Source organism: Drosophila serrata, unplaced genomic scaffold, assembly GCF_035046125.1.
Source record: "Drosophila serrata isolate PLE 108 unplaced genomic scaffold, ASM3504612v1 contig_273, whole genome shotgun sequence".
In the NCBI taxonomy this organism is placed as follows: Eukaryota; Metazoa; Arthropoda; class Insecta; order Diptera; family Drosophilidae; genus Drosophila; species Drosophila serrata.
In genome coordinates this window covers 744,691-764,258 of record NW_028257171.1, presented here as the reverse complement: position 1 = coordinate 764,258, position 19,568 = coordinate 744,691, and the positions used below count along the sequence as shown (strand labels likewise).

At 43.1% G+C, this 19,568-nt stretch overlaps 6 protein-coding genes across 11 annotated transcripts; 2 read left to right on the top strand and 4 right to left on the bottom strand.

The window, feature by feature from the left end:
* Positions 1 to 68: 68 nt before the first annotated feature.
* On the top strand, positions 69 to 3,595 carry Ero1L (endoplasmic reticulum oxidoreductin-1-like protein). 3 transcript variants are annotated; one of them, XM_020952020.2, is made up of 7 exons: positions 69 to 195; positions 330 to 427; positions 483 to 859; positions 1,089 to 1,355; positions 1,970 to 2,655; positions 2,715 to 3,023; positions 3,091 to 3,595. In XM_020952020.2, the coding sequence occupies exons 3-7, from the start codon at positions 719 to 721 to the stop codon at positions 3,140 to 3,142; spliced, it is 1,455 nt and encodes a 484-aa protein (XP_020807679.2). In that variant the 5' UTR covers positions 69 to 195; positions 330 to 427; positions 483 to 718; the 3' UTR covers positions 3,143 to 3,595. The 3 variants fall into 3 exon arrangements, with proteins under 3 accessions (XP_020807679.2, XP_086690786.1, XP_020807678.2); XM_086834660.1 differs by lacking the exon at positions 69 to 195 and adding an exon at positions 228 to 242; XM_020952019.2 differs by lacking the exon at positions 69 to 195 and having other exon boundaries at positions 371 to 859.
* Positions 3,596 to 3,749: 154 nt separating this feature from the next.
* LOC110183616 (cilia- and flagella-associated protein 298) lies at positions 3,750 to 4,658 on the top strand. The gene is made up of 3 exons (XM_020951934.2): positions 3,750 to 4,124; positions 4,198 to 4,467; positions 4,521 to 4,658. Exons 1-3 carry the CDS (start codon positions 3,750 to 3,752, stop codon positions 4,656 to 4,658), a joined length of 783 nt encoding a protein of 260 aa, XP_020807593.2.
* Positions 4,647 to 8,886, bottom strand: Teh4 (tipE homolog 4 phospholipid transfer protein). 2 transcript variants are annotated; one of them, XM_020952018.2, is made up of 8 exons: positions 7,510 to 8,886; positions 7,215 to 7,425; positions 6,665 to 6,749; positions 6,402 to 6,604; positions 6,178 to 6,344; positions 5,825 to 6,119; positions 5,614 to 5,751; positions 4,647 to 5,551 (listed from the first exon to the last, which is right to left on the bottom strand). In XM_020952018.2, exons 1-8 carry the CDS (start codon positions 7,653 to 7,655, stop codon positions 5,210 to 5,212), a joined length of 1,587 nt encoding a protein of 528 aa, XP_020807677.2. In that variant the 5' UTR covers positions 7,656 to 8,886; the 3' UTR covers positions 4,647 to 5,209. The 2 variants fall into 2 exon arrangements, with proteins under 2 accessions (XP_020807677.2, XP_086690785.1); XM_086834659.1 differs by having other exon boundaries at positions 7,215 to 8,148.
* Positions 8,390 to 19,451, bottom strand: Teh2 (tipE homolog 2 phospholipid transfer protein). 2 transcript variants are annotated; one of them, XM_020952026.2, is made up of 6 exons: positions 19,040 to 19,451; positions 11,584 to 12,964; positions 11,321 to 11,516; positions 11,087 to 11,260; positions 10,786 to 11,022; positions 8,390 to 9,622 (listed from the first exon to the last, which is right to left on the bottom strand). In XM_020952026.2, exons 2-6 carry the CDS (start codon positions 11,867 to 11,869, stop codon positions 9,577 to 9,579), a joined length of 939 nt encoding a protein of 312 aa, XP_020807685.2. In that variant the 5' UTR covers positions 11,870 to 12,964; positions 19,040 to 19,451; the 3' UTR covers positions 8,390 to 9,576. The 2 variants fall into 2 exon arrangements, with proteins under 2 accessions (XP_020807685.2, XP_020807684.2); XM_020952025.2 differs by having other exon boundaries at positions 8,390 to 10,387; positions 19,040 to 19,428.
* On the bottom strand, positions 12,255 to 18,141 carry Teh3 (tipE homolog 3 phospholipid transfer protein). Of its 2 annotated transcripts, XR_015272099.1 has the most exons (3): positions 14,538 to 17,103; positions 14,354 to 14,467; positions 12,255 to 12,964 (listed from the first exon to the last, which is right to left on the bottom strand). XR_015272099.1 is itself a non-coding variant. In XM_020952024.2 (2 exons), the coding sequence occupies exon 1, from the start codon at positions 15,892 to 15,894 to the stop codon at positions 14,548 to 14,550; it is 1,347 nt and encodes a 448-aa protein (XP_020807683.1). In that variant the 5' UTR covers positions 15,895 to 18,141; the 3' UTR covers positions 12,255 to 12,964; positions 14,538 to 14,547. The 2 variants fall into 2 exon arrangements, 1 of the variants encoding a protein (XP_020807683.1); XM_020952024.2 differs by lacking the exon at positions 14,354 to 14,467 and having other exon boundaries at positions 14,538 to 18,141.
* VhaM9.7-c (Vacuolar H[+] ATPase M9.7 subunit c) lies at positions 17,326 to 18,054 on the bottom strand. The gene has a single exon (XM_020952028.2). The coding sequence runs from the start codon at positions 18,052 to 18,054 to the stop codon at positions 17,800 to 17,802; it is 255 nt and encodes an 84-aa protein (XP_020807687.1). The 3' UTR covers positions 17,326 to 17,799.
* Positions 19,452 to 19,568: the final 117 nt, after the last annotated feature.

Below are 19,568 nucleotides of genomic sequence, written 5' to 3'. Positions count from 1 at the left end.
GCAGATTGTAAACAAATTAAAATTTTAATGAATTTAAACAGCTTAAAAGAAATAAAAAATGTATGAAACCAAAATTCGGAAACGAAAAAGTAACGGCCACTTTTCAAGAAACTTCTGTTGATCTGGCAGCACTTACGTTAACTCAACGATATCCAGTGACTGCGAAGGAGATTGCTACTGCATATAAAAAACCTCGTGCGTCTCTTTAAAAACTGGTGAAATGATTGCACATAAATTGCGTGGTATTTTAAATAATAATTCAAACAGTTTTATATCTATTTTATGTATATGATAGATTAGTAATTAAGATTTTACCGTACTGTAAACAGTGACAACGAATCATGGCCGGACTGTGCTGTTGAACGCGGCCAGTGGTATTTTTTAGTGCGTTTAGCAATCCCTCGTGTGCGGTCACACCAATGCCAAGGTACGTGTCCAAAATCATGAATCGAAAGTAAAACAATACAATGCTGCTGCTTCAGAACGCAAATACTCGCTAAACTCGTGAAATCGGCAAGTGCGAATCACAGGTACAAGTCCACAACATTCGCCAGTTCAGATGCACTGCGTCGGCGAACGGCGAAGCAAGTGAATCGAGCACCGCTCGCAACATCAAAACATCAAGCACCAGCAAAAACAACAATAACATCCACATCGGAGAGGGCCGACAACAGCCTCAGGCAACTGAATAGCATCACATTCGAAGAAAGGCAACAAAATGACAGGAAGCTCAGTGCAGAGGAATCTGTGGGCCTTCGGCCTGGTGGCTATCATCTTGCTGCTCTACCGGACGGACTCCACGGGCGGTTACTTTGCGGCCCTCGACGAGGCGGAGACCAGCAAGAATTGCTTCTGTGAGGTAAGATTTAATAAATCTAAGGTTTAATTACACCATTATTGGGAATTATGAGTCATCAGATCACCATCCTCTGAACTAGATTTAATGTGTTCTGGGAACTGTTTTAAGTTATATAGAATTTTAAGTTGGAAAATATATAGATAAAAATAATGTACTTCCCATAATGGTATTATTTACATATTTCCCCATCCATCACTGTATTATATTTATTTATATATTTTCCCTGCAGTTGGAGGGATCTATAAACGACTGCAGCTGCGATGTGGACACTGTAGATCACTTCAACAACATGAAGATCTATCCCCGGCTACAGAGTCTGCTCGTAAAGAACTTCTTTCGCTTCTACAAGGTGAACCTGAAGCAGGACTGCCCCTTCTGGCCGGACGACAGTCGATGTGCAATCCGTTTCTGTCAGGTGGAGAACTGTGAGGAGCAGGCCATACCGCAGGGCATCAAGGAAAAGGGCGAGCAAAAGGAAAAGTCCGCTGCTTTTAAGGTAAGAACTCCGAACCAGATTGGTAGCACAACACTCCGTCGCTTATCAGAGATACTCCCACTATCTACCTGAACGCTCAATGGGTTTCCGACTGATTTATTTTTATATTCGCATCGCCATCGATGATTTTTTTGGCTGGCTCCCTTAATAATATTGAAGCACATCTGTAATCTCTCATTGAGCGTGTGCAGGCAGGTAGCGAGCTTACGAACGTGGCCTTTGATTTGGAAGTTTTGCACTGCTGACGTGGTTTTATTATCTCCCAATAATGGGTATCGACGCCCCCTTTGGCCTGATTGCTGGTAATTAAGAGAATTATCTTTTAATTTAACGAGCATACCAACAAAAAAATATGTAGGGGTTTGCAGTCAAGGCTTATTGCAATTATTTTTATCATAATTATTTGTTCCCTAAGCGAAACAACATTTAAAAATGAAAACGTAGCCTTTCTTAACACCCTATTTGCTCACCAACATGTTATATAAATTATTATTTATACAAGTTCCCTGAATGAAATGAATGACTGACTTACAATTGCCACTCGCCTGTATTTGCACAGCTGCTTGGTTTACTTACTTAACTTACTGACTTCCTCATCGTTTTTATTGTTACAGTACACCAGAGAGGCGCAGCGGGAGGGCGGAGCCTGTTCGGAGGTGGAAGACTTCGACAGTGCCTTGGGCTTCCTGGACACGAGCATCAGTGACCAGGCTCACCGAGAGTTCGAGCTATGGGCAAAGCACGACGAGGCGGAGGAGGACTTTTGCATTGTGGACGATCATGAAGAGGGCAGCCAGTATGTGGATCTGCTTCTAAATCCAGAAAGGTATACCGGCTATAGGGGAGAGTCGGCGCACCGCATCTGGAAGAGCATCTATCTGGAGAACTGCTTCGGTGGCAACAACGAGACCGCAAACAAGTTCTCTAGCTACGTACCCCACTTGGACCTGCGGGACGTGTGCTTGGAGCAGCGAGCCTTCTACCGCATCATCTCTGGGCTTCACTCCAGCATCAACATTCATCTGTGCTCCAAGTATCTGCTGTCCGAGACGAAGGACTTTCTTGATCCACAGGGCATCTGGGGCCCCAATGCCAAGGAGTTTAAGCGGAGATTCAGTCCTGAGACAACGGGAGGCGAGGGTCCACACTGGCTGCGCAATCTGTACTTCATTTATCTGGTGGAGCTACGCGCCTTGGCCAAGGCTGCACCCTATCTGCGACGCGAAGATTACTACACGGGAATAGCCGAGGAGGATGACGAAGTGAAGATGGCCATTAACGATCTGCTGGCTGTTGTCGAGTGAGTATAAGTTTATCGGTCTTTGTAGAAACACTTTAACGTGGATATCTCTTTCGTAGAAACTTCCAATCCCACTTCGATGAGAATGCTCTCTTTAGCAGCGGCATAGCCTCCATAAAGTTCAAGCACGACTACAAGGAAAAGTTCCGGAATATATCGCGAATCATGAGTTGCGTGGGCTGCGACAAGTGCAAGTTGTGGGGGAAGCTTCAAACCCAGGGTCTGGGTACTGCTCTAAAGATCTTGTACTCCGAGAAGCTCAACCTGGCCACAGAGAGCGGTCTGTGGGATAAGCCGCACATTGAGGCGGATCCCATTTTCAGGCTGTCACGTACGGAAATTGTGGCACTCTTTAATGCCTTCGGAAGGTAAGGCTTTCCACGTTCTATGATGAGATTGAATTTTGGAATTAACCCCCTCTTTTTTTATTTGCAGATTATCCAACAGTATATATGAGATGGAGAACTTCCGGCGCGTGCTGAGGTAACCCCACCAGTCTGGAAGCTTCACAGAAGCAGGTTAGTGACGCGGCTCAACCTACTAGTTAATTCAAACGCACATCGCTGGGGGCTGCAAACGAATGGTGCATCTTCCTGATGGCGGTTGTCCCTCCCTCCTCAATTGATCGCAACAGACTTGACCGGCCAGAGGCTAGCAACCCCGCGATAGCTTCCCTGTACATACGTGCAAACTATTACCCCTAGGCTACTTGTACTTTAGCACACCGAACCACCAACCAAAACCAATAGCAGGAAGAAAGTATGATAACCCAGGAAGGATGCAGGTGTTTATTGTAAGTTAGGATAGTATTTATTGTAGCTGGAGGAGCTTTGTAAGAGCAGACTTTGATAAAAAAAAGTGAACGCATTGTGCAATAACTCGACCTCACGACACAAATTATAGAAAAAATAAACGTGCAGTTAGATGTTTCATAAAAAAACATACCCCAGTCTCCCGCCTCCAACCGATGCCTGGCAACTTGGTAGCCAAGCAACCAAGTTGTTTGTTTGTCGGCTTTTTCTGACAATTACAAATTGTCATCCCACTTGATCTCCAGTCTAGAGCTTACTATTCCACAATATATATCTATCGAAATGGTGCTCCTCCAAGTGAAACGTGGCGACGAGACCCTCTTCCTGTTCGAGACGAGCATCAATGAGCAGACGGATACGGTAATCCGCGATTTGGTGGCCATCCACAATGGTCAGCAGAAGATTCAACGCATCTGCATGGAAATTGAGGAGCTGGCCGAGCACGGCACCATGCTGCCAAGCGAAATGATTGGCCTGAACGAGGACCAGATCGAGGAGCTGAAGCTTAAGGATGTTTGGGCCGATAAGTGCATACCATCTGGCGGGTTCACCTTTAACAAGGATCCATTGTTACGTCGCAACGGCCAGCAGCCGTCGGAGGCTATGCAAAAGGTTCTAGCAGGTGCCATTACCGATGCCAAGGCTATGATAGATCGGGTAAGCTATAGGGTTATATACAAATTGAGGGGGATTTACCTTGGTACATTTAATAAACTTTATTTCCCTTTAGAAACTGGCCAAATCCTCGAAATATTTGACCCTCAAAATGATAGAGGAGGCCATAAATCTATTACGTGGAGCCGTAACCATTGTTTATCCTATGCAGCTGCCACCACACGATACCATTCGCATGGAATTCACCAACACCGAGGATCTATCAGGCACCCAAGCCTCCAAGGAGGTAATTGAGCCCTCAAAGGCACAGCTCTGGTTTGCTGGACGGCAGATTTTGACAGGGAAACTTCTGAAGGACTATTTGGGAAACAACGACAAGACCAAGGTGAGTTAATAACTACATCACATAAGTCCTGTTTTAACTAAATCTTTATCCAGGTGTTGGTGAAGCTTAATCAATTGGGAGAAGGACCACCAGCACGCGAGGCTCCGATTTCAGAACCAATACGACGCCAGATGATGGCCGAGGCCTTTCGCCGCCAAGAGGAGCTCAAGGTAAGTATGGAGAGTTTTTAATGGTGTTTTATTATTTGCTATAATACGATAATATATAAGTATATATCAGATAGGTACTGCTCATCCACCTTTTTCGGTTAGAGTAGTTAAGAAAATGTTGAATATTGCATAGCTACAAAGTCAAGAGTTAAGGCGAGTCGCGGATGCCTGTGAATCCTATTTCTAGAGAAGATTAGCTTCCTTGGTCTGTCCTGGTATCGTTTCCTTTGGGTATTTGGTTTCTGGTTCCGCAGATGTCAGTTGGTATATATACGCTATATAAATGCAAATCGTCTAAGGCGCATCTGCTGGAACTGTTGTAGATGGGGGATTCTCGTTTTTGGTTCTTCTTCTATATAAAGCTCTTGGGAGTTGTCTCGTTGTCCGCAGGGGGGGATATGTGTAATTATCCCTATTTAAGCAAGAAAAGTTAAGATCCGTCCCATATCTCTGATGTGTAAACGTTGTATAAATGCGCTGAGTAGAATTTAAATTCAGTTCCCCTTGTACAATGGTCGCAGGTCCATAAAGTTTGATGCTGGTCCTCAGTGGAATCCATCCTCGCTGTTCGCTTAAAGTATGACCAGCGGCTTCTCGGGCACATCGCAGGTTGTTGCCTTCTCCTGGTCCTGATCCTGGTCAAAGTTCTGCTCAGTGGTACTGGAATCTCCGGCTGGACTGAGCGGTATAAGCGATTTGGTGCTACCAATCATATCGTGGCTATCCAGCGGCTGTCCATGGTCCGAGAGCTCTTGACCGCCAACAGCCTGGTGCTCTAGGTCACACACAACATCGTCGTCCGTGTCGTACATTTGGTCTTGTGGCTTGTTGCTGGCCAATCCGTGTCCGAAAACCTCATCGTTGTCCGAGTCATCGCCGGCACACACGCAACGCATCTTGGCATCGTCACCCACCTCGAATTTGTATAAAATTCATTAAAATAGAAAGTGTTACGGCAAGGAATAGTTACACTCACCTTGACGGACTTGGTGATGATGCACAGTGAAATGGAGGAGACCACAAACAGAACAATGGGCACTATTAGCGATACCAGGAGCTCCCTGTAAACCTTATCCAGGTCGTAGCGTGCCACCACAAACTCCACATTCGGATCCTGTACAAGGAAATGGATATAGCTCAAGTAAACTGATACCTACGCCCCAGGAACTGGAATATTAATGGGATACCTTGTTGTAGTAGCACTGATAGCGTGACTGGGCCGTATTGTTGTCGCCATCGTTGCCATAGCGAGCCACAAAGTCCTTGCACTCGCCGCGAAGCGTATTTACACAGCCCTCCAGGTTGATGAACAGTTTCTTCCAGGGATAAATGGTTAGGTTGGCCTGATTGGGCAGATATCTCTGCTCGGGGTCCACCGACCGTGTGCTGTTCTCATAGATTGCCCAGAACTGGGTGAAGTTCATAAAGGGAGCGGGCAGGGTGTCGTGCTCCAGCAGGGTTCCGTTCAGGCAATCCGTGGCACTGTTACAGGGAACCAAATTAATTACCACCGAATCTTGATTAAGAGGAGTCCACTCACGTGATGCGGTTGTCCGACTCACGGGTGACGGTGGCACAGTTGGTCAACAAGTTGCCGTCGTCCTCCTTCCAGAACTCGGTGGGTTCGATGCGCACACCATGCTCGGATCCGCGGGCCTGGTTGAAGGCCACTGCATTCTCACAATCGGCAGCAATGACGTTGTCCTCCTGAAAGGGATTTAGAATCAGATATATGATTCTTCTGATACCGGACTCAAAACTTACATGCATGATCAAGGTGTTAACATTCGCGGTGGTTATCTTGGAGCAATAACGATCGCAATTGAAGGGCTTCTTGATTTTGGTGCAAAGCACACCGTGGCACTCAAAGAACCCATTCAGCTTGGTATTGTCCTTCTGCGAATTGATCGTGTGCCCATCGGCCTTGTGGTGGCACAAAAAGAACTCGGACATATTCTTGCAATGACCTGAAAAATACGTAAATAAATTTTAATTAAAGTCCAAGCTAGTAAGAAGTCCCGTCTTACCATTGGAGCAATTGAAGACCCCGCGAATGTTATTGCAGGCGGTGCCATTGTTGCAGTTAAACTTGTTCAGGCGACTCATGTCAATCTGCACAAGGGGAAAGGGAACAAAGGATAATGGTTATTCGATTGATCGTTAAAGCCGCGTGGCGCCAACTCTCCATAAAGAGCTCTCCTTCAGCGTGCCTCATTCGCCCAACCATTAGTGGCCACAAGTGGGTTTTCGGGATGAGTCATGTCATGTAAGAGGTGGCATGGGAGATGCCCAAGACGATGACGTCTTCATTTGTGGGTGCTTACTGGGGTTTAGGTGTTGTGTGGGTTAAGGTGGTCTTTTAAGGACTTGACAAAAATAAAACGATGACTACTACAGTGACCATGTAAAAGATTTTAAAAGAGTTTTGGCTTTGAGAAGAAAACTATAAACCGGAAGTTAAGTTTACTCAGGAAATACCTTTGATTGAAAACCTTCTTTGCCTAAGGCTTAACTTAAACTTAGTAACCCCACCTTAGTTTCTTTAAATACCCCACCAGGACAATGTTAGAAGCTCACCTGAGCACAGGATGTATTGGTGACCCTTGTACAGTTGTTCAGCTGAATATCCGTGCCATTCCTTCGCACCACCGAGTGCATCTGGGGGCAGAAGCCACTGGTCCTGGTCAAACACCACTCACCGCAGGAGGCCCACGGACAGTTGTTGGGCATCTGGCGATCCACCGTCTGGCACATGACCGGGTCGTGCTCGAAGCCCGATTTGAAGGCCCTACAAAAGGGATTATTATTTATGGTTTCTATATATAAATTTATTATTAAAATAGCCAGGGAAGCCAGGCAGGTATATACCCACTTGAGGGAGGGCGAGTAGATGGCCACGCTCAGGTAAACGATGGACACGCAGGACAGCACCATGGTAAGCTGGCAGAGGCAGATGGCGCGACAGATGCGCTTGTCCTGTTCGGGTATCAAACGGGGCTTGTCCTTGCGCCGCGCCATTCTCGTATCCTGGTAGTGATTCCTTGAGGGTTGGGTCTAATTCACAGCTAATTTACGACTTGTTGATTTGGTGTAAGCACGGGCTCCTCTCCACCGATTGTCTATGCCGTTTTCAAGGTGATTTCTGTCCGGGACAGTATGGGTGGGTGGTGGCTTCGATTGGGTGGTGGAATATAGGTGGTTGTTTGTTTGCTTCACGGTTTGTTTGTTTGTTTGAGGTGGGTGTTGCTCTATATTAGTTAGCCTTCTCTATATATCTTTTAACTTTTTAATTGCTGAAAATGGAGCAGCGAGAGGGATTGGGAATGGAGTAAGATAAGGAACTGGGACGTCGTCTTGGCGTTTTTATACTGCTTTTCCTTTCCTGCTTTTCGTGCTGGAAAAAAGGAGGCCAAGCACGTCCGCTCCCGACAGCAACTGGGTCCTGACTGAGTCCCGGGTTGCCAGGGCTGCCAAAGGACACACTGCGCACTCTTACTTTTTTATATTTTGCTGCCTGCCGAGAAAGTGAAAGTTGTTTCCCAAGCCCAAGCCAAAACAAACCCTTGACTACTGGAATGGGGACTGGGACAGGGATGGATGTGGATGTGGATGGTGTGGAGCTAGCTCAACAAATGGTTCCAGATCCTATGTCAGCACGCCTGCGCCTGGAGAGGAACTCTAACCCAATTTCTCGTTCCTCTCTCTCTCTCTTGAAGTTTCTGCCCATATAAATTTCGAAAAAAGAAAACATCTTTGGTTTAGCATTTCTCCACATTTGTTTTGGTTTCATTTCATTTTTTTCTTTTGTTTATTAAATAGGCCGTTAGCTGGTTTAATTTGTTTATTGATAAAGACACGTTAAGTAAAAAATTTTAATCGTTTTGCATTCAAATTGTTTGTTTGTTTTTTTTTTGTTCATCTTCGGTTTGGTTTGTATGATTTAAAAAATTCTCATAAGCAACGTGCGTTATATCGGTTCTGCTAAGCTATATGTATATGTTTTTATATCTATATTATATATTGTTATAATCCATTAGATGTTTGTTGATTTGGTTTTGGTTTTCTTTTTTTTTTACATATAAGATTTTGTTTTAAAACTATTTCAAAAATGTCGACAGTGAGTATGTGTGTGGAGTTTGAGTTGAGTGTGATTTATTTTTTGGTTCCGCTGCTTATACCCATTATGGATTTCTGTTTTGAGTATTTATGGTAAATCTATGTTTCTTTTTTTGTATTCCATATCCATAATCCCGCCCAGCTTCTATGAATATTCCAGGACTAGGTTTTCGTATGAGAATTCGGTTCTATACAATTGTTTGATTGGTTTGTCTTTAATTTTTATTCTTTTGTTTTGGTAATCGCTTTCCGTTTGTCTTTTAGTTAGTTTTTTGTTTTACGAATTTAATTAATATTTTTATGACTACTATCACAATTTGTTGAAAACAAGCGATTCTTTTAATTGGTATTTGGTATTTTTCTTTGTGGAAAGTCGAGATGTAGCGGAGCATCGTTTTTGCCGCGCCTTCAAAAGCCAAAAGGGTCAAGCCAAAGTTTGTGTAAAGTATTCCAAACCAAAGTTTCTATATATATATGATATATATATATATGCTTGTATATATAACTAGCGTAACAATATATGATGGCAAAGTTTTTCTTTATATATGTTCACAAATTTGGTTGTTGTTCATTGAGCGCAAAATTTCGAATAAATCTGGCTGAGAGAAAAAGTTTAGTGTTATCCTTCGACGATGCTCCGCTTGGAATTAATCCTATCGTCCGATATCGATGTGAGATGGCAAATGGCGAATGGAATTTCTATATTATATATATCGTATATATATCTAGATAAGCTATGTTGTGTTTTTGTGTGTGTTTGGTACAGACTACAAAGTTGAATTTGCTATTTGTTTTTGGGGCTTTAACTAATATTAATTTTTTGCTAGTATTCCATTTCATCATCTTCGTCACTGTGACACAGAAGTTTGCTAGAATTGGAATTCGATTGGAACATAGTTCTTAATCAATTCTATTTGTAAGCGATATATACTATATGTTTGCTATATAAAAGCCATTTAGATTGGGAGTTAAAAAAAAGACATCATGCCATTCTAGAACATAAACTAATAAGCATGCAAAGAACATTTTCTAAAGCAATTTCTAAAGATAAGTCGGTTTAAATGGAGAAATATTTTAATATTCGATATGGTTTTAATTAATTATAGTTTTTATATTCAGCGAAAATGGGAAAATGCTGTCAGCTAATCAATGTAAACTGGGAAAGAAACCTCAGATAATCTAATCTCTAGACTTGAAATTATGGTTTAAAATATTTTAATTATATTCTTGGGTGATTTTTGATTGTTTTTCTTTTTTAAATTTTGGTATTTTCAAGTGAAGGTGTGTTGTATATTGAATACGAAATTCTTGTGCGTTAGAGTACATCCTGGGGGAGGTGCGGATTTATCTCTACCATTACGATTTGAGAGTATATATATTAAGAAAGGCAGTTATTGCTAAGGACACTTCAGAGTAACTTGATTTAGCTTTTATCGAGATGCAAGTGCTGGTGCAAAGTTTTCCAGATCGAAACAGATCAAGGGAGTAATTACAAAAAGAAATACACCGCACTTAACCTATCACAATACATAGTTTTCTGTTTTGTTTTTAAATCTCTCACTGATTAGATCATTTTTCAAAATACATTCAAGGACAACGACTTTTCCGTGTTACATTTCATGCAGTTAACGATCCTGAAAGTAATATATAGAGGTAGTAAAGAGAGAAAAGAACATAAGGAGCCAGATGAGATAAAGGCTTGGGCTTGATGTGGAAACAAAATAAAGGTTTACATTCAACTTATGGATCAGGCCAATATATGTATGTATATCCTAAGGGATAACAAATAAGGATTAGTTACGTTCAAAGGAGATAACAGCATGACAAGACAATCAATTTTTGGTATTCTGATTTCGAGTTTTTCAACAATTTCTTCATATACAAGGCACAATGATTCTGAGAGGGGATGAGTGTCTACTACAATATACAAGATACGGTTACGGGGAATACGGGGGAGTTATTAATTTGCCAAAAAACGAGAGATGATGAGAACAAGATGCTGGACAGAGATGCTGAGAATGGTGGCACTCACTCTTCCTTGGTCGGGAACTTCTCGGCATAGACCCGCGAGGATTTGTTGCATGCCTTCTCGCAGCAGGGACAGTACCAATAGCTTAGCACCCCGATCGAGATGGCGAAGAGCACGTTCGGTATGATCAGCGAGAGGATCAAATGGTATAGGTTGTTCTCCCACGAATACCTTCCAATGACCACCTCTGGATACGCCCTGCTGTAGTAGCACGGGAATGGTTCTCCGATGTGAGAGAATCTATATGGATAATCAATTCGTTAGAGGTTATACTTGATTATCCTTGGGGCTAGCATCTACTCACCCATATTGCCTGGCAAAGACACTGCAGTTGGTCGTTGGGGGATAGCCACAGCCTTCCGAATTGATCAGAAACTTGGTGTAGCTCACATCCCAGTTGACCGTGTCCAGGTCCCGAGGATTACGCTCCCAATCGCTGAACGGGATGCGCGTGTAGTTGACAAACAACTGATGGCACCTGTAGTACAAGAATAAATATACAATATATACTTTAAATTCAAACAAAGTTCGACCTTACTTGGTGAGTGATGAGGTGCAGCCCTCGCGGCAGGAGCTCCAGCTGCAGTTCTTGATCCCCTCCGCATAGATGTGATCAATGACGATGCAGGTCACCGGCACCGGATCATAATCGGCAATGATCGTTGAGATGGCGGGATCCACGACGAAGGGTATCAGGAAGAGGAATGTGAACACCGACAAAATGGCAGTCGTACCTGGAATGCAACACCCAATTATTAGATCAGGGATTATGTTTATAAAAATGTTAATAGTAAGACCTACCAAGGCACACGGAGGTATAGAACTTTGCCTTCTCGAGCAGCGTTTCCATCTCGATCTCCTCGCGCTTGGCCTTGATGGCGTCCACGCAACCGCTTCCTGGCCGCACCGGCGACTGGCAGGCGGATCGCATCGATCCACCGGAGGCGGAGCCACCGCATTGCGAGCCCGTCGTCGAGCCACAGCGGCTGCTATTCAGACTGATCTTGCTAGCGGAGAGCGTCTGAGCCGAGAGCGTTGGACTCGCCGGCACCGACGTGGTTGTGGTTAGCGTGGAGCTCTTCTTCATGGCGAAGTTTTTTTCAGTTTTGTTCTTGTGTGTTTTGTGTTTTGTGTGTGGTGGTGCTTAGATTGTAGTTGGATCGGTAAAAGCCTTTTAAAATGAACACCGCTAACACTCGCTGCCTTCTTCCACTTCCTCTGTCCTCTCTGTCACTTCCGGTCTCTTGCTTTCTTCTGGGGATTACCTAAACTTACACTTCTAACTTGTAGCTTCTTCTGTCCAGTTTTGCCTTATTTGTAGAGCCGAAAATGGAAAATGTTTATTCTTACGTTTTCTTATTTGTTTCTTTTTAAACTATTTGTGGTTTCTTTTTTTTAAATAGTTTATGTTTTCAAACCCGCTGCGGGTCTCTTGTATATTGATTAGAGTTATCTAAATTAATGCTTATTCCTTTTGTTCGAAGGTTAACTTTTTGCTTCTTTTGACTTCTTCAAGTAGTACTTCTGCTTTCTTGTAGGTTTTTTTGATCACGCATCCCTCTCTAAGCCATTTTTGAATTTCTCTGCCCTCGCTCCCTTGACTATATAGATATATCCTTCTTCTATATATCCTTTTCAGCTTCTGTGGTGTCGTATGTGTATGTGGCTGTATCTCAGTGTGTGTGAGTGTCATGTGCCGTGCATGTGGGTGTGGGTTTGTTGTGCGTTTATTCCCTAGATAAAACTAAGTTCCATAATAGCAACAATTCTTTTTGTTTTTTAAATATATATAAACATTCCCGACGCCCCTGAAAATCTCACCCCGTCTCCTCTAGCTAGCCTACAGTTCTTTTCCACAAAATAAGGTCGAAAATTATACTAATATTGTCTTCAGATCTCTCGATCGTCGTATCTTGAGAATTTCAAGCGCCTCGCATGTGTACGGTTTTCGGTTTCGGTTTCAGTTTCAGTTATATTGGTTAGCTCAGGAGTGTCCTTGCAAAGCCTCTGAGGTGTGGTCCGTGTCTCTGTGTGTCTGTGTGTGTGTTACAAGTTCGATGGAAGGATTACAAAGAATTTCAAGATTGTGTTTCTGACTTCAGCTTGTGCCCAAACTCCAATTATTGCAAAGCGAAGACTCCCGTCTGGTGTGTCGGACTGTCTTCTTGGAGCAGAGGAATGCCTGAAATAATATTTTGAATTATATATTAGTTCTGGGTATATCATGGGGATTTATTCTGGGGAAAATAAGTAAAAAAGTATAGGGATTGTACTAGATTTTTAATCCATAGCTATTTGGGAGCCTATGAAATATTTTATATTTAAAACAAGAAAGGAAACTAACTTCGGGAAGCCGAGGTTTATATATCTTTGCAGTTTGGTATTGAATTTTAAAATAGAATCGGAAATCGAACATAACTAAGCTTGAAATATTCGCATTATTTAATTACATATTTTTATGACAAGTTTTTCAAAAACTCGAAGTTTCAAATACTTATAACTAAGCCAAAAATGCAGCAATTTTAATTCGGAAAGCTTTCCCAGGCTAGTTTTTATTAGGCCAACAAACCTGCATACTGCGTTTTAAAATTTAAAAAATTCGATATTTTGCCGAATTTTGGCAGTTTTAATGATGTAACCCCTTATCGTTTTTTCAAATTTTGAGACCAATTTTAAAAATTTATTTTTTGCCCGAACATGGCTAGATCGATTCAGCTCTTCATTCTGATCAAGAATATATATGATTAATAGGGTCAGAAATGATTCCTTCACTGAGTAATAAGCTTCTGATTTATACCAATACCCTGCAAAATGGTATAAAAACGGGCAATTTTTTTAGTTAAACAGTGTTTTCCGAACATCATAATTAAGCCAAAAATGCATAAATTTCAATTCGGAAAGCTGTTCTGTGCTCACTTTTAGAGCGCTAACAAATCTGCATACTGTGTTTGTTGATGCTGTTAAAGCGTCTGACTAAAATTAAAATGTCCTGCAAAGTGGTATAAAAACAGGCAATTTTTTTTAGTTAATCTGTGTTTTCAAACATCATAATTAAGCCAAAAATGCCTTAATTTCAATTCGGAAAGCTGTTCTGTGCTCATTTTTAGAGCGCTAACAAAACTGCATACTTCGTTTTAAAATTTAAGAAATTCGATTTTTAGCCGAATTTTGGCAGTTTTAATGATGTAACCCCTTATCGTTTTTTCAAATTTTGAGAAAAATTTAAAAAATTAATTTTTTGACCAAACATGTCTAGATCGATTTGGCTGTTAATTCTGATCAAGAATATATAAGATTAATAGGGTCGGAAATGATTCCTTTAAAAGTTACAAGCTTCTGATAATAATATTATACCCTGCAAAGGTATATGTTAGGAATAGATCAAAACTAAGGAGTTTTAATATATAACAGGAGGACTACTTATTATCCTTATCTAAGGGGGCCTATATGGTCCTAAGCTAGCTAACAAAGGAGATTTATTGAGTTGTCTTAATTTTCTGATCTAAAATATAAATTTTAATTCTGTGGGAACTGCTCTAGGTAGAAAGATAATATACAGAGCTCCAGAGACCTATTTCTATATCATCTTTTGTCATTGATTTCGAGGTTATTGATTCTGGATTTTAGACTCCAGAGACCTAGAGACACTTGGTGGACACCTCTCACATGTGGGCTATGGCAAGGACTGTAACACAAAGTCAGTAGAAAATCGGTTATAGACCCAATCCATGGGGGGAATTAAATCTGAAGCTTACGTGACGGATCTCATAGGGCCATAACCTCGTCGCCGCCGCCCCCGCCCATGTCGCCATTGGTGGGTGCGCCCACATTGTTTTTGTTAAGAATGGTCTCTGTGTCCACACATCCTTTGAAACGCATCTTGGCATCGTCGCCCACATAGACTGTGCGCTGACAGAGAAGCAGCACGGAGCAGGAGACTACAAATAAGACGGACGGCACCACCGAGGCGAAGACAAACTGGCGATAGGTGACCTCCAGATCGAAGCGGGCCACCACAACGTCCTTCTTGCCCGGCGAGTAGAAGCAAGGGAAGCGAGCCCTGGCATTGTGATCGCTACCATCGCGTCCAAAGTCCTTCAGGAACTCCTTGCACTCATCCATCAGAGTGTTTACACATCCCTCAAGATTAATCATCAATTTGGACTCATTGGAAATGGTCAGATCGACGTCTGGCGGAGCAATCTCCGGCACTGGCGTAGCCACTGACACATGCAAGTGGCTCAGATATGTGAAGTTGGTCAGATCACTGAGCATGTTGTGCTCCAGCGTGGAGCCATTGATGCAGTCCACTGCATCCACCCGATCCGAAGTGTTCTTAATAAAGTAGCAAGAGGTCATGGCCACGTTGTCATTGGATTCGTTCCACACCTCCTCGAGAGTTTCGGCATTGATGGCATTTTGGCATTGCGACAAATAGACCTTGTCCCCGCTGAGCACCACCACGTTCTTGTTCCTAGTCGGAATATCCACGCACCGCCGGTCGCAGTTGTATGGTGTCCGGATCTTCCGGCAAGTGCCACGACTACACGAGAATAACCCACTGATGTCCATGCAGTTGATCTTTCCCCGTCGACCGCTACACTTCACCGGCGCATCGCTGTTGTGGAAGACGCACTCGAAGGCATCGGTGATGTTGAGGCATTGGCCGGCGGTGCAGTTAAAGGTGCCGGTGAGATTCTTGCACTCATCGTTGATGCAACGGGCCTTATCCGCCCGATCCTGGTCGATGCCGTAGCACGTCTTGTTCGCCGAATTGGTGCAGTTCTGGAAGATGAGATTGCTGCCATTGCTGCGGAGATTCACATAGATCTGGATGCAGGCACCGGAGGTCTTGCTCAGACACCACTCTCCACAGCTGCCCCACTCGCAGTTATCCTTGTTTACCGCTCGCGTCGTGGTGCACATGACCGGCGTGGGATCGATGCCGCTCTTGAAAGCCCGCGTGGACGGCATATAGATGGCAACGGTGAGGTAGACGAGCGCCACCGAGCTGAGCACCAGGGTCATCTGACAGATGCAGATGGTGCCACAGATGCGTGTGTCCTGCGGTGGGACAATCAGCTCCTCGCTGGGCACCTTCTTCTTGCCCATGGCCCAAGGTCTTGTGGGGATTTACGCTACTACGCTCCCAAGTGCTGCTGCTCCTTCGGTTCTCTCACTCTTCTCCTTCGCTTAAGCCCAAGCCCAGTGGTTAATCCCTCGCGTGCAATCCAATTAGGAGCTCGTCATCGTCATCATCATCATGTCGGTACTGTTTTAGTCTATCGATTTAGTTGCAGGAATAAGTGGTAGAACAACAAAAAAAAAAAACACAGAAAATTGCGTGGGCGGTTCGCGCTGTGTGTTATATAACCCTGCGTAGGTTGAGATTTTCCTCCGACTTTCGCTGGACTGACTTTCTTCGCTGGCTGTGCGCACGTTTCCCAGCTGCTGCTGGAGGACGACACGTTTTCTGGAGGCGACCCTATCGATTTTTGGGCTAGCTACTAGCTGGATGACCCCAACACAAATTCACTTTAATCACAACTGGCCCATACGGCACTCCGACGTTGCATCACGTGCTCTGCTAGTTCTGCTGCTGCTTCTGCTGGGCGGAATCCCTTCTTTAGAATCTTTCTCCTGTGGCCACGACTCCGAACTCGAATCGAGCAATTCGTGGCTACTTTTTCGTTTAGTTATTTTCTGCAGAATTATTTTTGTTACAATTTTTAAGAAGTGCTAGTATTTTTCGTGGCAATTAGTTTTTCCCTTTTCGAGTAACTGGCAGCTGGCTCGTGACTGGGGCCCAAGGCTTCTGCTCTGGATTAGCGACGACTGCATTCGGCTTCGGCTTGGCACTCTGGCTCTCAGTGCTCAGCTCTCCGTTCTCCGGTTTTCCTCACTGACCGTCGACAACATGTCACACATCGTGTGTGGATTTCTGCTCTCGCTTTTTTAGCACAAATCTCTGTTCTGCGCGCGCACTTTTATTGCAAAATCAATAGTTCCGCATTCTCTCCGGGCATCGGACGGGCATTGGGGAATCCCCTTCAGCCCCGCCCACGCCCGCCAAGCTGGCTCCATTCCGACTTCCATTGATTAAGTCGTCCTCCACATGGCCAAGAGCAGTGCAAGTGCACCGAACTGCTCCTCCTCGTCCTCCTTCCCGTCTCCTTATTACTGCGTTTATACGCAGGTCCTTTTTCGAACAATCCTTGCGATTTCAACACGAACATGTTGAGTCTTCTATTTGATTTTAGAAAACTGGAACCTTATTTGATATTTATCGAACAAACTTTTGAAAAAGTGACTCATGTTAAATACATGCAAGTTTAAAACTATATATTACTCCTTTTTCTAGTACACCAAGTTGAACTTGTGTCGTGATTTGTTTGAATACCATAAGACATATTTCGGGGTTCAAAGGCATGAACATTTTGCTGATAAGCTGGACTTACTCATAAAAATAAAACAATATAAAGCTAAAATTCGAGAAAACCCAAACAAAAATGAGTCATTGAAGCTTGTGCTAAAAAGAGATAATTAATGATTAAAGGCAAAACATTTGTCTATATATTTTCCAATAAATTAATCACTTGTACATTAAATCATTAGTAAATTTATCTACAAAGGGTAAACAATTGGTTGATAATCTCTTCGGTGCAGTAAAGCTGTAAAGCTTACGACGTCCAGTAAATTATAGTGCAAATGCAGATAAATATAAAGTATGTGTTCATAAATCCACATTCTCAACTCACAGTGTTCCTCAAAAACATATTTGCGAACGTGGCCGACAATTACCACAAATTCGCTTACAAAAATAATACAAAACGTGGATGTGTAGAGCTCGATTCTGATCAATAATTTAGAATCTACATAGCATGGGAAATTGGGGGTTACAATACATACTATTGTTAATTTTGTTAAAGTACAAAAATGTGTGATGTGGCTGCGGAGAATAAGGTGCTCCGCCAGAGATTAACTACTCCTCGCTGCTGCCCGCGGTCCTCTCCCCTGCTATCCCTCGGATATGGGATTGTCCCACGATTTGGCGATGATCTTAATGGTGTTCTGGTTGAGTTTGGGTCCCAGCAGAGGATTCAGTTGCGCCAAATAGCAGCAAAGCCAGAAGAGCCAGCAGCAAGCGGCGGTCAGCAGGCAGACACATCGCACAAGATCTTGCTGCGGCGCCTTTGAGAATAGGATGGGTCCGAACTTGGCCACTCCTGCCCAGAAGGCGGTGACGAATATAATCATAAGGATGACTTCCATTACGGCTGCTTTTTTTCTTTTTTTGTGGCTTAACTTTTCTTTTGCGTCAAATTAAATTCGGATTTTTGTTTTTGTTAATCATCTGGCAGATGAAATAATGTGCTAACGCGTTTCGCTAAAAATCCCCACGCTTGTGCGGTGACCAACACTAGCACACACTGTTAATAACCTGCAACACTGCTCAAACAGATGGTTTGGCGCCCTGCATAAGATTAATTTTCTTTCTTTAAAAATAAAATATAAATTTATTCAGATTTTTAATAGGCGTCCGGACTTAATTAACACATTTAAATACAAATGAAATCCTATTTAACTGAAAAATATACTATGCAAAGACAATTTTTATAGGCAACTAAGTATGATTATATTATTTAAATTGAAGAACTTTTTTTCCTAGTCTAGAAAATGTTTAAATGTTTAAAATGATTAATTAATAAGCATTTAGCTAATTTATAATTCGTATCAATAGGTAGTTACAAATTCTAATTGAAATTAAACGTTCCAATTACTTAGATTTTAATAATAGTTTAACTATGGTTGAAAACTCTTAATCAAAATCACGTTTTCATAGTAACGAAAAGATACTGCACAGATGGATATTACCTTCTTAATATACAAAGTATTGTCTTAGGAAACTTAATGGCCCGAAAACCACGCCACCTTCTCTTTATATCTTTTGAAACTGAGATGAGAACCCATTACCAGATACCACAGGGTATTTTCAAATTTAGACTACTATGTAGTCTTGATGACACTACCACTTGGACACGCTCCACTTTTGTTTTTATCACAGCCCCAAATGGAATAATCAATGGCCACAGAACGAATTTCTAGTTGCACGGCAATCAATGGAAATGCGCTCATAAGTAGGCAACGATTTTTGAGGGTCATCGAGAAATTCCTTATTCGATTTCCGTTTCCCTTTCGATACCGGATATGGCTTAGGATGTGGCTACCTGGACAGGCAGGCAGCAGCGGTACTCACATGTAAATTACGAATGTTTCAGCTTCAAGTGTCGAGGTTTATTTACGTTCCTGCCACTGGGACACGCACTCGCGGGGCGGGGGCGCTGGCAGTAGTTGCGGGGGGGATTGCTGAAGACACCACACCAATACACTTGCAGCAGTCGCAGTCACAGTCACAGTTCCACAGTGTGCCATTAAAATCGTTTCATAATCCGCACATGGTTCACTCCAGGATGGGTTTCCACACTTTATTCAGATTCTTCTTGGATCCTTAGCTAACCAAGTACCAAGAATGCTGCGTTTCTGCACTTTTCCACCATTTCCCCGTGGCTGGGCGAGCCGAGAAAATTCCTAACAGGCGAACTCACTCGTTCGTTACGTTTCCCTGCTGTTTACGCCACTTCTGACACTTCTCAGCTTTCAACCAGCGGAGCTCTCTCGGTGGCACGCGGAGCAGAAGGCGCCTGCGTCGGGTGGCTTTACGTCATCGCTGGCCCGCTGTTGCTCCCACTGGGAGAGTGGGAGCATGAGCTTTGGACAGTGCTGCT

Bases quoted from the DNA above. Each gene is read 5' to 3' on its own strand.
- Ero1L (XM_020952020.2), top strand. From the start codon at position 719: ATGACAGGAAGCTCAGTGCAGAGGAATCTGTGGGCCTTCGGCCTGGTG. The intron at 1,356-1,969 runs GTAAGAACTCCG...TTATTGTTACAG, and splicing joins AAAAGTCCGCTGCTTTTAAG to TACACCAGAGAGGCGCAGCG. The intron at 3,024-3,090 runs GTAAGGCTTTCC...TTTTATTTGCAG, and splicing joins CTCTTTAATGCCTTCGGAAG to ATTATCCAACAGTATATATG.
- LOC110183616 (XM_020951934.2), top strand. From the start codon at position 3,750: ATGGTGCTCCTCCAAGTGAAACGTGGCGACGAGACCCTCTTCCTGTTC. The intron at 4,125-4,197 runs GTAAGCTATAGG...ATTTCCCTTTAG, and splicing joins CCAAGGCTATGATAGATCGG to AAACTGGCCAAATCCTCGAA. The intron at 4,468-4,520 runs GTGAGTTAATAA...ATCTTTATCCAG, and splicing joins GAAACAACGACAAGACCAAG to GTGTTGGTGAAGCTTAATCA.
- Teh4 (XM_086834659.1), bottom strand. From the start codon at position 7,655: ATGGCGCGGCGCAAGGACAAGCCCCGTTTGATACCCGAACAGGACAAG. The intron at 6,345-6,401 runs GTAAGTTTTGAG...AATCCCTTTCAG, and splicing joins TTAACACCTTGATCATGCAT to GAGGACAACGTCATTGCTGC. The intron at 6,120-6,177 runs GTGAGTGGACTC...TCCCTGTAACAG, and splicing joins GAGTCGGACAACCGCATCAC to TGCCACGGATTGCCTGAACG.
- Teh2 (XM_020952025.2), bottom strand. From the start codon at position 11,869: ATGAAGAAGAGCTCCACGCTAACCACAACCACGTCGGTGCCGGCGAGT. The intron at 11,517-11,583 runs GTAGGTCTTACT...GTTGCATTCCAG, and splicing joins CTATACCTCCGTGTGCCTTG to GTACGACTGCCATTTTGTCG. The intron at 11,023-11,086 runs GTGAGTAGATGC...TTATCCATATAG, and splicing joins GTCTTTGCCAGGCAATATGG to ATTCTCTCACATCGGAGAAC.
- Teh3 (XM_020952024.2), bottom strand. From the start codon at position 15,894: ATGGGCAAGAAGAAGGTGCCCAGCGAGGAGCTGATTGTCCCACCGCAG.
- VhaM9.7-c (XM_020952028.2), bottom strand. From the start codon at position 18,054: ATGGAAGTCATCCTTATGATTATATTCGTCACCGCCTTCTGGGCAGGA.